This window comes from Varanus komodoensis, unplaced genomic scaffold (assembly GCF_004798865.1).
Source record: "Varanus komodoensis strain SLA01 unplaced genomic scaffold, ASM479886v1 scaffold33, whole genome shotgun sequence".
Lineage (NCBI taxonomy): Eukaryota > Metazoa > Chordata > Lepidosauria > Squamata > Varanidae > Varanus > Varanus komodoensis.
In genome coordinates, this window is record NW_025335817.1 from 11,093,747 (window position 1) to 11,109,038 (window position 15,292).

At 45.7% G+C, this 15,292-nt stretch overlaps 1 protein-coding gene across 7 annotated transcripts; it reads right to left on the bottom strand.

Moving 5' to 3' along the window:
• Window positions 1–4,280: 4,280 nt before the first annotated feature.
• On the bottom strand, window positions 4,281–15,046 carry AEN (apoptosis enhancing nuclease). 7 transcript variants are annotated; one of them, XM_044438991.1, is made up of 5 exons: window positions 7,795–7,798; window positions 7,413–7,470; window positions 6,753–7,320; window positions 6,466–6,666; window positions 4,281–5,822 (listed from the first exon to the last, which is right to left on the bottom strand). In XM_044438991.1, exons 3-5 carry the CDS (start codon window positions 7,281–7,283, stop codon window positions 5,631–5,633), a joined length of 924 nt encoding a protein of 307 aa, XP_044294926.1. In that variant the 5' UTR covers window positions 7,284–7,320; window positions 7,413–7,470; window positions 7,795–7,798; the 3' UTR covers window positions 4,281–5,630. The 7 variants fall into 7 exon arrangements, with proteins under 7 accessions (XP_044294926.1, XP_044294921.1, XP_044294924.1 ...); XM_044438986.1 differs by lacking the exon at window positions 7,795–7,798 and adding an exon at window positions 15,037–15,046 and having other exon boundaries at window positions 6,753–7,643; XM_044438989.1 differs by lacking the exon at window positions 7,795–7,798 and adding an exon at window positions 8,428–8,500 and having other exon boundaries at window positions 6,753–7,470.
• Window positions 15,047–15,292: the final 246 nt, after the last annotated feature.

Below are 15,292 nucleotides of genomic sequence, written 5' to 3' on the forward strand. Positions count from 1 at the left end.
ATTGGGAAGGCTCCCTGACCCCTTAATAAAAAAGGAGTGCTTTCCTCTGAGGATGTGTCATCCTGGGCAAGCACTTCTAGGTTTTATTAAAGCCCTTTGCAGGGGAACTACTTTCCTGTACAGTCAATGCAGGAGATGGGTAGGGGACTGTTACACCAAGGTGATCTACAGGCCTGTGTAACTGAGGTTCTAGATTGCTTAAAACCCTTTCTGCATAAAGCCTTATACACAAAAGTTCCTTCCCTCCTTTAGACTGTACATGGAGAAAGTAAGAGGCAGGGTTAGTTCAGAGAATCATAGAATAGTAGAGTTGGAAGGGACCAAGAAGGCCATTGGGTCCATCCAGCTACTGTTGCTGGACACCAATTTACATCATTCCACTCAGATGACAGCCCACAATCACTCATATTGCTCTGACAGTTAGGAAACTTTTCCAGTTATCTAGCCTGAACCTGGTTTACTGCAACTTGTGTCTGACACTTTGGGATGAGTAAGAAGAGTTCTAGGGTGCTATTATATCACCCCTCAGTCTTCTCAAGGCTGAGCATGCCCAGTTCTCTGAGTCTCTCCTCACAGGGCAGTGTTTCCAAAACTTGGATCATCTTTGTTGCCCTCCTCTGGACCCTTTCCAATTTATCTCCATCTTTCTCCTTCTTGGTGCCCAGAACTGGACACAGTATTCTAGATTAGTTCTGACTAGTGTAGACTATAGGGGAATTAGTATTTCTTGTGTTTTGGAAATGATACTTGTATTCCTGCATCCCAGAATAGCATTTGCTCTTTTTGCAACTACATTGCATTGTTGGCTTATATTTAGCTTGTTGCCTACAATGGTTAAAATGGGTGACATTAGGGGGCAGAACCAGGTGGCTTCAGTGACACTAGCTCGCTGGCATGGTCCCTCTCCATCCTCACACGCTCCCTGAACAAGTGAGTGAATTATGCCCTTCATTTTAGTTCATAATGAATACATCCCTTGGCTACCAGCTTTATAAGTTCATTTTTGCAGTAAGCATGTTATAACTTATCTCAGAGTGGTGACATCTCTGCATGCTCCAAGATAGTGCATCACTTTTCAATACCACCTGTGGGACTATTCCATATATTTTAAGATCCCACCTCAGTAGACATATCTGATAAGCAACTACTTATTTGGCCAACACTTGTATCAAGCACAGCCTCAAAATTACAGCTCAGAAAAGGGTCATATTAACTCTGGTACTTCTAGACGTTAACACGCTAGAACAGTAATATACTTATTAAAACCTGAGTTTGCAAACTTTGTGGAAAAATAGTCAAGAACCAGCAGACTTTTTCATCTGCTTGGTACAATGTGGTCTAAAAAAAGAAAAGACCGACTTGTCATAAATCTATACAAAAACTGTGAACCGTGAAAATACAACCAGAGAGGAAAAGATAGAGAGAGAATGGAATCATGTGTACTGCTTGGCAGTTTATCCTCATGGAGATAGCAGAGAGAATGTAACTTTCAATAATGCTGCGATTCTCACAAGTGCTAGAGGGATGAGAAATTCCTTTTTCCAGCAACATTATATTGCTCTCTGATATATGTAAAGTATTCTTCTCAGTCTTCTCAGTTTAATATAGTCTAAGACCAGCGGACTATATTAAACATCTGCTCCAGGTGGAAATACCACCTTTTAGGACTGTTTATGGATCCATCAAGGTACACACAGATTTTGACTCTTGGGAGTGTAGCCATGGGGACTGCCATGATGAGCGCTTGCATAGCACTGCATGTGCCTGTCATCCATGCACTCAACTGGCATGTTGCATTGGAAGAACGAACGAACGAACGAACATGTGTTATGAGTAGGCTTCAATATGGAGAAGGACCTCTTTCCCACTGGCCAAATTTGCATATGGTGGGGGCATGATGGTGTGGAGAGAAACTAGGCTGGATGCATCCCACTCAACATGTGCATGAACATGATCTTAATCTGCCTGCCCTTATGGTCCCCATTCTTAGATCGAGCAACGTTGTTTCCTCCACTCCCATGGACTCTGGAGAGCAGACCATGACATTCACCCTCTGCATTGGCAGTCTGAGAGCCTTCCAGGCAACACTGCCTGCCAACTAGCCCCACTTATGATGACACTGAGCTCCCATCCAGCTGCCAGCTGGCTGCTGTTCCCTGGAGTGTCTCTTATTAGTGCAATAAATGACAGCAGAAACACGTCTTGTAGTTCTTGTGAGAGGACGTCAGAGACACGGCATGGTGCAGTTTTCTTGTTACTTTGGGCATTTGGACTCATGGGCACCCCTGGGAATTTGAGAAACTGCTGAGGGCACTACAGAGGATGTGGCCAGTCATGTGAGGACTACCATGTGGCCCTGGCTAGTCAAGAGAGAGGCCACTCTGCCAAGAAACAGTACAAGCAGAGGAAGGGGCTAAGCACCAATGCCCTTTGTTCCCACAGAAGCATGTTTAGGGTTGCAGTCCTATACACATATATATGGAACTCAGTGGGAGTTAGTTACAGATGTGCCCAACATAGGAATGCTGGCCTGACAGAAAGAGGAGTAAGTGGGCCTAGAGCAAAGCAAGCCCTAGAAGCAAAATGATGAAACGGCGGCTGTTGTACTTTGGGCCCATCATGAGACAGCTGCAGTCACTGAAGAAGACAATCTTGCTATGGACAGTCTAAGGTCCAATTGTGAGATGGGTCACTTCCATAAAGGAAGTCACAGCCTCGAGTTTACTCAGCAGGGCTGTTAGGGACAGAATATTGGGGTGGGATCCATTCATAGGGTCACTATAACACAGAGGCAACCACAGCACAGCACAACAACATACCCAATTAGCAACCTTCTTCTGAATTGACAAGAAGTGCAAAGAGCTGGATTTTGATCGAAGATTTCTAAATCAAAATTGTATTTCAAAGAGAAAATAGAAACAAAATCCCAAAGACTTATGAATTATGCTGATGTTATTTTTACTGAGGTAACAGAAGCACTGTTTTGACATTACCTGCTGACCTCTGAAACCCACAGACTACTCCAAGTTATTGCTATCTTCCTTCAGCTGGGTGGGACTGGAGCTAACCACTCTGGTTTACAGAACAAAAAAAAAAGGCATCTGAGGGTTTTACAACCTGCAGGCTTGCTTTGCTTCCTTTCCACTAGAAACCTAATTAATTGAGTTACATCCTTAGAATAATACTTTTTGCTGGCACTTGGAGGCATTTTACGCTCGTCTTTCCCTGATCCCAGTGACTGTTTTGCTTCAAGGAAGGCTATCATCATTTCTACAACCATGCTAGACAATTACTGGAGGGTGGGAGTATGGAAGAAATATAGCTTGATGGGAACATTGGAAGGAAAGTTTTCTGCTGTCTCAAAAAACATGACTTAACATGAGTGCTGAGCACCACAAAGCTGTAGCAAATTTGCTGAAGGCACTGCCATTTCAGTATGGAATGCACCATGGTGTCAAGCAAAAGAAATAGAATAGGCTGTTATACTCTTTTTGCCATAATCAGAAATGTGTGCATTTATTGGTTGAAAAAAAAGATGCATTTTGATGTCAACAGCAGCATTTCTTCAAGCACCAAGTTTTTCTCTGCAGATGAACTGGCACATGTCATTTGTGGATTGTACTAGATTTGGGATGGGAAGCTCGTCAAATAATTCACTTGTTACTGCCCCCCCCCACTCCCCCAAAGAGAGATTTGTGAGGACAATTCAGTTGAATCCTAAAGGGAATATTCTATGAGGTGCACATTATGTACTGTATAGGAAAAATGAAAAAGTAGCTGCTTCTCCATCAAAGGAGAACCTAAGGTGATCCAATGAAGCCAAGTGGTGAGAAATTAAGGCTGCACAGCAGGCTAGATTTCTGCACACAGCACAGAAATCAAATTATAGAATTTGATTGCTGTAGAAGTAGCAATAGCCACCAACTTGAGAAGTGGATTATACCAACTCATGGAGACCAGGCTATCAATGGCTAATGATCATGGCAGCTATATGCTACCTGTGGAATAAGAGACAGCATGTCACCGAACCCCCGTCACAGGGGAACCACCGTAAGGGACGGCTATTGCCTTCATGTCCTGGTTACAGACTTCCCAGAGGGATCCGACTGATATTTATGAGAAACAAGACCAAAGTAGAACTTTGGTCTGTCCCAGAAGGTTCTGTCTATGTGCATTTTGCCCTTTCCCGATGGAAGGATTCAAACTAGAATCTGGTGGCATAATCCAGAAATGTTTATCACCAAATCTATGCATGTACCAGTAAGGCAAAGATTGATGTCTGGTTGCCAAGTGTTTATTGTCATTTTTCTCTTTACATAACACTTGTGTGAGCTAAGCCAGGCTTAAAGGTAGAACCGGGCCCGGGATAACTCAATTAATTTCAAAGATGAGTGGTGACTGGAACCACTCCTTCATATGTACCTAATTGATACCATGTTTCTAGAGAAACATTCAGCCCATACTGAAGAAACATGATGAGAGAAGGGTCTGTGCCAGTACAATTTAATTTAAAGGCATATAGCACACAAACACATCTACTTTCCTGTGGTATTTGGTAATATACATGCATTGGACAGAGAATCTGCCCTCTGAGAACAAGGTAGATTTTCACAGTCCAACTGCCCACTCAAGGAGTATCAAATTAGCACCAGGGCAGAAGTTAGCACTCTGCAGATGGCTGTTGGGCACTGCAAACAAAGACTATCTCTTCTTCAAAGCAACAGCAGGTTCAGAAATGTCCCCATCTTCAAACACATCCACTATATAACCTCTTCTCTGAACAAGATATCATCTAACAGGGCTGGAAGGGAAGCTTAAGATGTAAATCCCCCTCCTCCCCAGCTCAAAAAGGAGTAACCTTATGGAAAAATACACAGGCCATGACCCCAGGTGTGCCATTCCAAGCTAAAGACGTGGGCTTCTCTCTAAGCCTTCTTTACTGGTAGCTACATCACTCTGTAATGGTAAGAACATCTTTTTATTCTTGGGTGTAGCGGGGAAGCAGCCTGGCGTGAAGGGGCATGATGACCATCTTGGTAAAGGACGGCGCTTTGCAGTAGTTCCTGTTTGGATGCTTCCCTCCGGAGTTTCTTTAACTAGAACCCCTGCTCATCTCAAACTTCTGCAGCAATAAATTGGGAGGCAGGAAGGCACCAGAACTCACTTCCCATGCACCTTTATAACTAAGACAATCTACCTGAGATTATCCCTCTGGAGAAGAACCAAGGGTTGCCCCAATAAGAATTTTCCACTGGCCTGTGTAGACCCAAGCTGGTGTTGCAGGGCAGTTTACTTATAGGCGATCCACCTTCAAGAGAATGGAGGGTTGGACACTGTTTCCAAAGGCAAAAGATTTGGTGGGTGGGTATAACTTACGGGGCTGTAAGTTGCTAACCTCGCCTCTAAGGCTAGAATGGGATTTTCAGCTTGTGCAATCTGCTTACTTTTAAAGATCAGAAATGGGGGAGATAGGGCAGCTAAACAATGTCTTGTAGTGTCAGTCAACTGAAGAAACCACCAGTAGTGATCTCTTGGGGTTGTGAACTTGCTCAAAAAAGGAAGTCCCTATACCAGTGTGTGGACTGTGCAGTTTAGCTGATGACTCCTCCACAGCCCTCGAATGGGCATCTTCATTTGCAGTCAACATTGAGGTCCTTGGGCCAATACCGGTCATCCAGGTAGCAGTCACTATCCGTGCCACTGTCCGGAGGACTTGAGCAGAGGCTGCAAGCCAATGCCTCTTCCCACTGCAGTTCTACCAATCTGTAAAGCTCCATTGACGTCTGAGCATCTTCAACTGAGGAATGCCCACTTCTGCTAACCTAAGAGAAGGGAAAGAAAGTGCAGAGAGGAAACCCACTGACTAAAAGGTTCTGGTCCTCCAGATGTGCCACCTAGTACTAGGAAGGCAACCCAAGAACCAGCTATCCCAGTTGTTCTTGATGCACCATCTTTACAGCAGAACCCTAAGCAAACTTTCTTAAATGTACAATCACATTATGATTATATTGCAGTTATATCTACCTCTTGTGAGGAACCCAGAGCAGCTTACAGAGCTCCGTTTTTATCTTCGCACCAACTCTGTAAGATAGGCTAGCCTAAGATGGAGTAACCCGGTGAGCTTCATGGCAAATGGGGTTGAAACCCCAATCTCCCAGGTCCCCAGTCCAGTGCTCTAACTACCAGACCACACTGCTCAACACTTCTCACAGGATTGTGCTACATGGTTATAAGCGCAGCCCTTCCAAATTTCAGCTTTATTAGCCACAAGCAGCACGGCGAGTGGTCACGAATGCTGGGTGCTGTAGTCTTAAACAGTTGAAGGCTGTTTAGTTGGTGAAGGCTACTGCATGGTTTAGCCACAACAATTGAACACCACCTCCAAAGGCAGTATATGCTGTCCTTCTCTGAATCTTATTGAACAGGTCTAAGCAACCAAGAAGGGAGAAGAGTTTCCTTTATTACCTGTATCTTTTTACATAGCAGCTGACTAGCCAAGCTCTTAAGAGACACATTGGCTTTCACAGAGAGCCCCACTTTCTTCTTCAGCAGACGGCTCTGGCTGGTATCGCGTGTCCAGGGTTCAGGGTGGAAATATTTTAAGGCCCGGAAGTCATTGTGGATGGCATGTCCCACCACTATTTTGTCTCTCAAGATCTGTAAGATCTGCAAGGATTCCAAAAGTTGTTAACTCCAGTTATTACACATTATCCGACTGCTGGAACATACAGAGTTGAGTTACTTTTGCTTACCTCTCTTTGTGCAACCCTGAACGGAGTTGCATTTACCATGTGCCGCCAGGTAATTCCACTCCACTGAGTCCTATAATCTACAATTGGCAGCTCTGGACGAATGTATTTGTCATAAATCACATCTCCATTGTAGTTCACCACTGTGCATCGTGCCAACTCGCTTGTTTTTCCAGCGGGGCCTGTGCCCACCATTTCACAGTCAATGGCCACACATTTCTTGCTTCTCTTTGGCATCAAACAGAATAAGGAACCGGTGTTCCCTGCAGAGCTGCTGGGCAAAGAAACCTGAGGCATGAGATCTTGGGACAAAGTTGGTTGCCTGTCTTGGGTCACTGAAGGCACAGACGCAGCCGGAAAAGGCACACAAATCTTATGATCCTTCACCGCATCTTCCTTGAGTAGCTGGTCATACTGGCAGGCTTCCCAAGGCAAGAATTCCTGCATTGGACCCATTCTGGAGGCATCTGATGTGACTGGCTTGACCTTTCCTTTTGATCTGCATCTCTTCTGCTCTAGTGCTCTGCGTGTCATGAAGCGCTGGTGTTTCCGGCTTTTCTTCTTATCTGGGCTGCAGGTATCACCATCCCCATGAAGGTAGTCCGGATCCCACCTGGGGCAGGGGTGTTTGAGAATCTGGCCATCCATCTCTAAACTACTCACCTGGTCCACTTTTCTTGGACATATCCCTTCTGATATGGAGTTGGTGCTAGAGGGCATTCTGATAAAGGAAGATCCAGTCCGATTAGCAACACTGAGGGGGGGAAGTCAGGTTTAAGAGGGTGCAGGATGGAAAGGAAAGAATTATTCATGCACAGTAACAGGTGTTAACAGTATCCAGCAAAAGGCATTTGGAAGGAGTGTGTTCTACTATATAATCCTCCCCATAGTCCACTAACATCTACGGTCTACAACAGTCTCATCCCTGCTCTAGAAGCTGGCATAGAGTGCATCAGCCGATGGCAAACCCAAGGGTGGGTGGGTGTAAGGACACGGAGAGGCTTAAGGGAGCATACACAGCCCGGGGCCCACAGGAACTGATTACCTCTTCTTACAGGAAAAAATGTTTTATCAAATCCCTGGTTTTTCCACCCTATTTAGAGATGCCAGGGATTCCACCTGGAGCCTTCTCTAGAGGAATAATGCGTGATAGTGGGCCCCGTGAAAACCAGCTCTGCGAAATCCAGAAAGAGCACTTCAAAAACCCAAGCCGTCATGTCAAGAATTGAAGTAAAATCATTGCGTAACGCAGAAAACAGCTGGCTCTTATCCAAATGGTCAGCTCCTCTTCCCAATCACTCCAAAGCACAGGAGAGTCCATTTCAGGACAGCTGATGCTTCCCCTCTCCCGCCATCAGCATCCCCTTCCCTATTTCTCTCTCTCTGCCCGCCACAAACTTTCCTACTTCTCCATACTCGAACTACACACCCGGAAATGGGGAGGGGAAATCATAAAACCGACAAGCCCCAAGGCGATTCTTCCCAGTTTTAGAGCAACTGTACCCTTCTGTAATTACCCTTCTAAAAACTATCGGGGGGGGGGGGGGTAAATATAAGTAAGGGGGTCACGATATGTGACTGCTTTCGCCATTCACCCACAAAAGGAGCGCAGCTCCTCCCAGCCTCTCTCGCACTGCTAACCCACCGACCTCCCTACACGCTCCTCATCGCCCCTTACCCGAGCGAGCCGGGTCTCCACGTGTCACTCCCGGAAACCAACGCAGCGCACCTAAACCCCACATGTCCGGGCAAATCCCAGCTTTCAACCACACCCCTTGGCGTTGATTGGCTACCTCAGCAAAAAAAAGTGTAGGGTGGAGATCTGCATAAAGAGGCGTGGCCTCTGGGGTTGCTTTGTGCATATTCATATTAGAGGAAGTGCAGTGGGTTGCAGCGAGGCTTTTGTTTACGATTCTAAGCTTTGAAATGAGAGGTGTTGATGAGTTTACTCGAGAGTAAAGTTCTCCACGCTTACTGCTCCTTAACTGTGGATAGGATATTAGCCTTGCAGTCTGCTTCTCTATGTGCACACTCAGGAGAGAGTCCAGCTGGTGCGCGTGGGTATGGGGAGAAGCGGCTCCCGTGGCTTCCTTCCCACTGATCGGCCAGACGTGGCCCAGGGGGTCAGACCCCTGATCCATGTAGCTCAGACGCGCAGTGGGGCTGCGACTTCCGAGGCAAAACCTAATTAAAATAGCTACTTAAACGTGTCGTGCTATGCATGTCTACTCAGAAACAGATCCCACTGAGTTAGAGAGATTCACTTCCAAGTAAGAATGACAGCCTCAGGAGCGCTTGACGCAATGACATTATACTTTATAATAAGAACAATTTTATGAACACTAATTTAATTGTCTTTACTTTTAGAGCTACTGTTATTGTACAGGTGGACACGGGGCAATAAAACGGAAAGCAAAAACATCGGGGTTGGAGCAACAAGGAACGGTTGCAACAATTGGGTCTCCTTAGTTTATAGAAAAGTTCCCTAGAGCCGAGGCGTGCGTGGTGCGGGCGGGTGTTGGACTCGTACAAAATTGGTGTGGAGAAAATATATTGGAAGATTATCTCGCACTCTCACTATACTAGAACCGAGGTTGGTTGGTGGTGATTCAGTTTAAAAATCACTCCACATTGAGAGGTATACAGAGTGGTGCATAATAATCAATAAAAAGGCATCAATAAAACCGGCTGGAATATCCCTGATGGTTCACGATGGCCTCTAAAGAAATCTACTTAGCAAATGCCCCAAACAAAGCAGAAGGTAGGTGCAAACTTGGTGGTCCCTGGAAAGGTATTCTGTCACATGAGTGCTGCCACTGAGGTGGAAAACCAAGAGAAGACTGAAAAAAAATCATTTTTAAAGCACAGTAAGTCATTAACCCAGTGTGGTGTCACCATTAGAGGCTCAGACTGGCGCTCTGGACACCTGGGTTCTAGTCTTCAGTCTGCTGTGAGACTCTCTAGGTAACTTTGAGCTGTTGGATACAAAGAATATTTGTCGGTTTGTTTATATGTAACCTTTGTATCTCATCTTTCAATGAAAAAGCTTCTCAGGTAGCTACAGAGATTGGAAGTAAGATAGTCCTTGTCCCGAGGCTCACAGCCTAAAAGATGTGCCACTAATAGAAAGGGAGGGAAGAGGCAGTGAGAGAAGCAGATTCCAACACTAGACCCTTCGATGAAGAAGTTCTGCAGCTTATCAAGATGGATCTTGACACTGTGGGAGAGCTGCTGCTGCAGCAGCAGCAGCAGCATTCTCAGAAGCCATGCAGCATGGCAGCTGACAGTGGGATCGAGAGTTCAGTCTCAACATGACAGGGAGTCCCTGACTGCTGCTTTCCCCCTGCTGAGGGCCTGAGCAGTGGTTGTTGGAGCAGACAGCTTTTCCACGGGCTCAATTGTTGCACATCACAACTGCTAAAGACGATGTGGGAGAAGTGTCAGCTTTGTAAAAATGGTAGGCATACCTAAGACCCTCCCCAACCCCTTTGTTTAATAGTCAGACTTAACTTCTTGGCCTTCTACAGCCTCTGTAATTTGTTCAAACTCCCAAGCACGAGGCTTGGTGCACAGTATGTCATCCTTTGCTGGAATGACTTTCATTAACAGCTCTGCCTGTCTTGGGTGGGTTGGGAATTGGTTGTGATTGTGTGTGAAGTCCTTCCATCCTGTCACTTCTTGCCTTCTCATCCTTCAGCAAAGGGCAGCTCTGCATATTTGGGGCTTTGTACGCTGCCTGTACATTAAAACGAACGGACTCATGGTGAAACTAGCAGGCGACTAAGATGGAGTGCATCAGTATCTGCTGAAAAGAAACGCTAGGAGTTTGGCGGAAGTGTTGTGCTAAGCCTTCCAAAGGCAAGAAACCTGACCAAGGGATCCAATGGCCTGTTGTGTCATGCCATGCCCTACACATGGGAGCACAGAATAATAGAAGCATAGAATAATAGAGCTGGAACGGGGCAAGAAGGCCACTGGTTGCAGGTCACCAGTTTACACCTTCCCACTCAGGCAACTTGCAAGATAGGCTGCAATCTAATCCCTGCCCTTCTCCAGCCACCTTCTTCCCTTAGGCAAAGAGCTACTGCATTCAGGATTTGGGGTGGGGGGATATTTTGTGCCACAGCTATTCTTCACCAGTGGAGATTTTAGGGAAAAATAGATTAACAGTGTGGATTCTGTCCCCCAAGTTTGGAAGTGGCTCGAGAGAGCACATAATTAAACTGAAATTCACTTCCATGAGAAGTAGCGATGGCCACCAATGTACACTGCTTCGAAAGGGGACTGGACAGATCCCTGGCACAAAAGGCCAGCAGCTGCTGCCACCTTAGCTTGGATGCCGTATTCAATCCCATTTCTGGGGAGCTGGGACAGAAGGGTGCTGTTGCACTCATATCCTGCTGGTGGGGTCCTCTGGCCAGTTGTTTGGACACAATGCACACTGACTGCTGGACCAAACTGGATCTGATCCAGAAGGGTTCTTCTGATGTTCTTATGGTTCTTCAACCCTTGATTCGTTGTGTTCCAATATCGCTGGCACAGGCCAGCAGTTGCTCTCCAATATTTCGGCTTGGGAAATCTCCCTTAACAGCTTGGGAGCTGGATACCTAAAGGAATGCCTGAGTCCTTATTTGCCCTTCTGGCCCTTGAGATCGGCAGCAGAGGCTCTCCTCTGGGAGCCCTCCGTGGGAGACGTCAGGAAGCAAAGCACCTGGAGGAGGGCCTTCTCTGCGGTGGCGCCCCATCTGTGGAATGCACTCCCCAGAGAGGTCCTCCTGGTGCTGTCGTTATTTGTTTTTGGCATCAGGCTAAGACCTTTTTATTCAAACAATATTTTAATAATGTTTAATATTTATAGGTTTTAATTGTGCAGCCAGGGTGTTTCCGGGTTTTAATTGTATAGTATAGTATTATACTTATTTATTTCTGTGAGCCATCCCGAGGCTATATAGCAAGGGGACGGCATATAAAAACTTTAAATAAATAAATTAATAGAATTTCATTCCTATCAGGAGACCCCAGGAGTGAAGCTGGGACCTCCAACATGTGGAGCATTTGCTCTGTCACTGAACCATAGCTCCTTCCAGAAGAAATGAGAAAGTGCCTTATATCAAGTCATGTTAATGCTTCATCTATGCCACGAATGTCCATGCCTACTGGCAGTCAGCTCTCCTGGGTTTCAGACAGGGGTCTTCCCTAGCCTTAACTGCAGATTGAAAGCACTGTTGTTGCTGTTTTTACCTAAGAGAACTGGGAAAGGTCACACACAATGGATCTGAGATGCTAGGCATTCGTGAATTTTTGTCCTTCCTATGGCCTGCTGTTTCTTACCCTCCCATCTGGTCACTCCTCATTAATTTTGGAAGCTTCCCAGCATGCCAAAATTCTTTAACCTGTCTCCTCCTCACCCTCTGTTCTCCAACCCCCTGGAAGCTGAGTGTGGAGGAGAGAGACGGTAATTTGCACTTTCCTCTTGTGCAAATAAGATTTCTAATAGGGACAGACACCTGCTGGTTTCATCAGCAGTCGAATAACAAGAGGTAGGGTGATGGTAAGAGCTTGTGAGGAGGAGAACAATACCAGAATGTTGGCCCCCTCTCCTCTGCTCAAATAGGAAGGAAAGTGATGAGAAGAAAGGCCAGATTTTGGAAAGGAGAGAAGAGGCAAATAATAGGTTCTTTCTTTCCCTTGCTCCCTTCCTTTCTCTTAAAACTAAAGGCAAATCTTCATTGTTCTCAGAATGTATATATTCATATCTTTTTGTCCCACTCATGTTTTGTGGCATTAAAAAAACCTGTACAACCTCTTTCACCAAATCTCTAGTTGTCCGCTTAAAGAGGCTTTCAGATTCATTGTAGTTCACAGCTTGGACTGAGAAATGTTTCTGGTTCCAAATGCTGTTACTGTCAACTATTGTGGCCTTGACTGCCTTTTGCCCAGTTTTCTCTTGTCTGGTGGTGCACCTGTCATACCTCTTCCCAGAAAAGATGGATCTGCCTCTAGTGCACCATGCTTTATGAAGTTCCCATTTTGATTACTACAACATGCTCTACATGGGGCTGCTCTCAAAAGGGTTTTAGGCTCTGCAGCTTGTGCAAAGTAATGCAGACAGATTGCATTTTGGTGGGTATTTTATGGACCATGATGGTCTTATATCAGAGGAAGGCAGGACGTGCTCCAATGGAGCCAAGCTCAGGGAGCCAAGGTTCCATTTGGATGCCAGGAAGCACTTCCTGACAGTCAGGACCCCAAGGGTGTGGAATGGGCTTCCACGAGAGGTCGTTGAGGCCCCATCGGTGAGGATGTTCAAGGACAGGCTGGATGTCCACATGGTGGGCATGTCATGAGTGGAGTCGGCTGGAGCCGGGGGTCAGACTTGATGGCCCAGGAGGCCCCTTCTGACTCGCTCTGTTTCTATGTTTCTATATCAAGTGCACCAGCTTCCAAGTTGTTTGTGGGTACAATTAAAGGTTCTGGTTTTTAAATACAAAGCTCTAAAATATTTGGGGTCAAGATATCTGCATGACCACATCTGCCTATAGGAATTCACCTATAATTTTCAATCTTCTTTGCAGAGCCTGTTGCATGCAATACCACCACCAAGAGATGTTTGGCTAATGGCAATGTGGGGCAGGGAGGTAAGAATCTTTGCTCACTTTTAAGTAAGCAGTAAAGACATATTTGGTCTCTTTGACCATTAATGGTCTTTGAACTAGGGTTCATTCTGCTCTCTAAAGTTCTGGCTGGATTTTTTATTTCTGATTTCTTTTGACTATGTGGCAGACCCCAGTAGCTGTAGGGACTATGTTCACTTCTCCTAAGATGCTTGAATCAGATGAAGAGACTGGATCAGAATTCTTATCTGAAATTCCAAGGCCAGCAGTCCCAGAGATAAGCCAAGAGGCTGTGGAGACAGTTCTGCAGGAATCTGTTGAACAGCTGGAGCTGTATGGGGGTAGACTTAACATTAGTAGTCCGATGGTATGGTACCAGATTAGAGAGACAGACCAATTGAGTAGTGTTGGATGTTCATGCTGGTTGACCTAGAAGCAGCATGAACCACCCTGAATATGGAGTCAGCTCCTTTTGGTTGGGACAGGAAGAGAGGGGCTTCTCTTGGACTCCACTTCTCTTTTGGGATTTACTTCTGCAGTGCTCTTTTCCTATGTCACAAAGCCAGCCTAGTAGCCAGCTTCAACACAACAGGGCTGTAGCTAAACGCCCCCTGCCCTGATCTCTGCTTGGAGCCAGAGCAGGAAGGACCACTCATAATAGCAGTTTCCTGCTGAGCTGCTGCAGGTGCCAGTCTTGTGGGAGAGTGGAGTTGCTTGTGAAGCGGTTTTCTTCTCCTGTCTGGCATCAGAAGTATGGGGAAAGCCAATGACAGCCACCCAGAAGGGCAATTGGGAACTTTGCAGACTTTCACCAGCTAGATCCTCTTGGCCAAAGGAGGAAAAGTTTTGAGCTACTCTTGCTGAGGGGGTCTTTAAACTGACTTGACCATAGCTTAGTGTGTTGTCTCAGTGGGTCAGATGACACTCTATGCCACAGAGTTTTTCCTAAACCCTACTACAAGTCATGGCTAGTTGGGGTGGTTTATAAACCACATCAGGAAGCAGGAAGTGGTTACACAACACTCAGGTATGACCTAAATCATATTCATTATGAATATACAGTGGAGGTGATGGATAGATTTAAGGGAGTAGATCTAGTAGACAGAGTGCCAGAAGAACTATGGACGGAGGTTCGTAACATTGTACAAGAGGTAGCAACTAAAGCCATCCCAAAGAAAAAGAAATGCAAGAAAGCAAAATGGCTGTCTGAGGAAGCTTTACAAATAGCTGAGGAAAGAAGGGAAGTGAAAGGCAAGGGAGAAAGAGAAAAGTACACCCAATTGAATGCAGAATTCCAGAGAATAGCTAGAAGAGATAAGAAAACCTTCTTAAATGATCAGTGCAAAGAAATATTGGACAACAATAGAATGGGAAGGACTAGAGTTCTCTTCAAGAAAATTGGAGATATGAAGGGAAGTTTTCATGCAAAGATGGTCATGATAAAGGCCAAAAAAATGGCAGGGACCTAACAGAGGCAGAAGAGATTAAGAAGAGGTGGCAAGATTACACAGAAGAACTATACAAGGAAGATCTTAATGTCCCTGATAACCATGATGGTGTTACCCTCTGGGTATGCTCAGTGGAAGGTCCAGATCTGGGCTGCGGCAACTGGGACTAGACTGGAGCAGAGCTGGGACAACTGGAGCAAGGCTGGAGCAAAACCAAACCATGACAGAAGCAAGACTGGAGAAACTGGAACAGGATGGGAACAAGACTGGAGCAGGGCTAGAGTGAGGTTGGAGCAGCACTGGAACAAGGCAAGGGCAACTGGAGCAAGACTGGAGCAGCACTGAGCAAGACTGGGGGAGACTGGAGCAATTTTGTTGCTTTTATTGTAAAATCATCTTGAGATGCTTGTGGTGGACAGTATATAAAAGCTTTAAATACATACATACATAGGACAGATTGCCACCCTAGGGACATGTTTAT

Coding starts and splice junctions, on each gene's coding strand:
- AEN (XM_044438986.1), bottom strand. CDS start 7,469: ATGCCCTCTAGCACCAACTCCATATCAGAAGGGATATGTCCAAGAAAA. Junction 6,667..6,752: donor TCAGGGTTGCACAAAGAGAG/GTAAGCAAAAGT, acceptor GAATCCTTGCAG/ATCTTACAGATCTTGAGAGA. Junction 5,823..6,465: donor TGCTATGTAAAAAGATACAG/GTAATAAAGGAA, acceptor CCCTTCTCTTAG/GTTAGCAGAAGTGGGCATTC.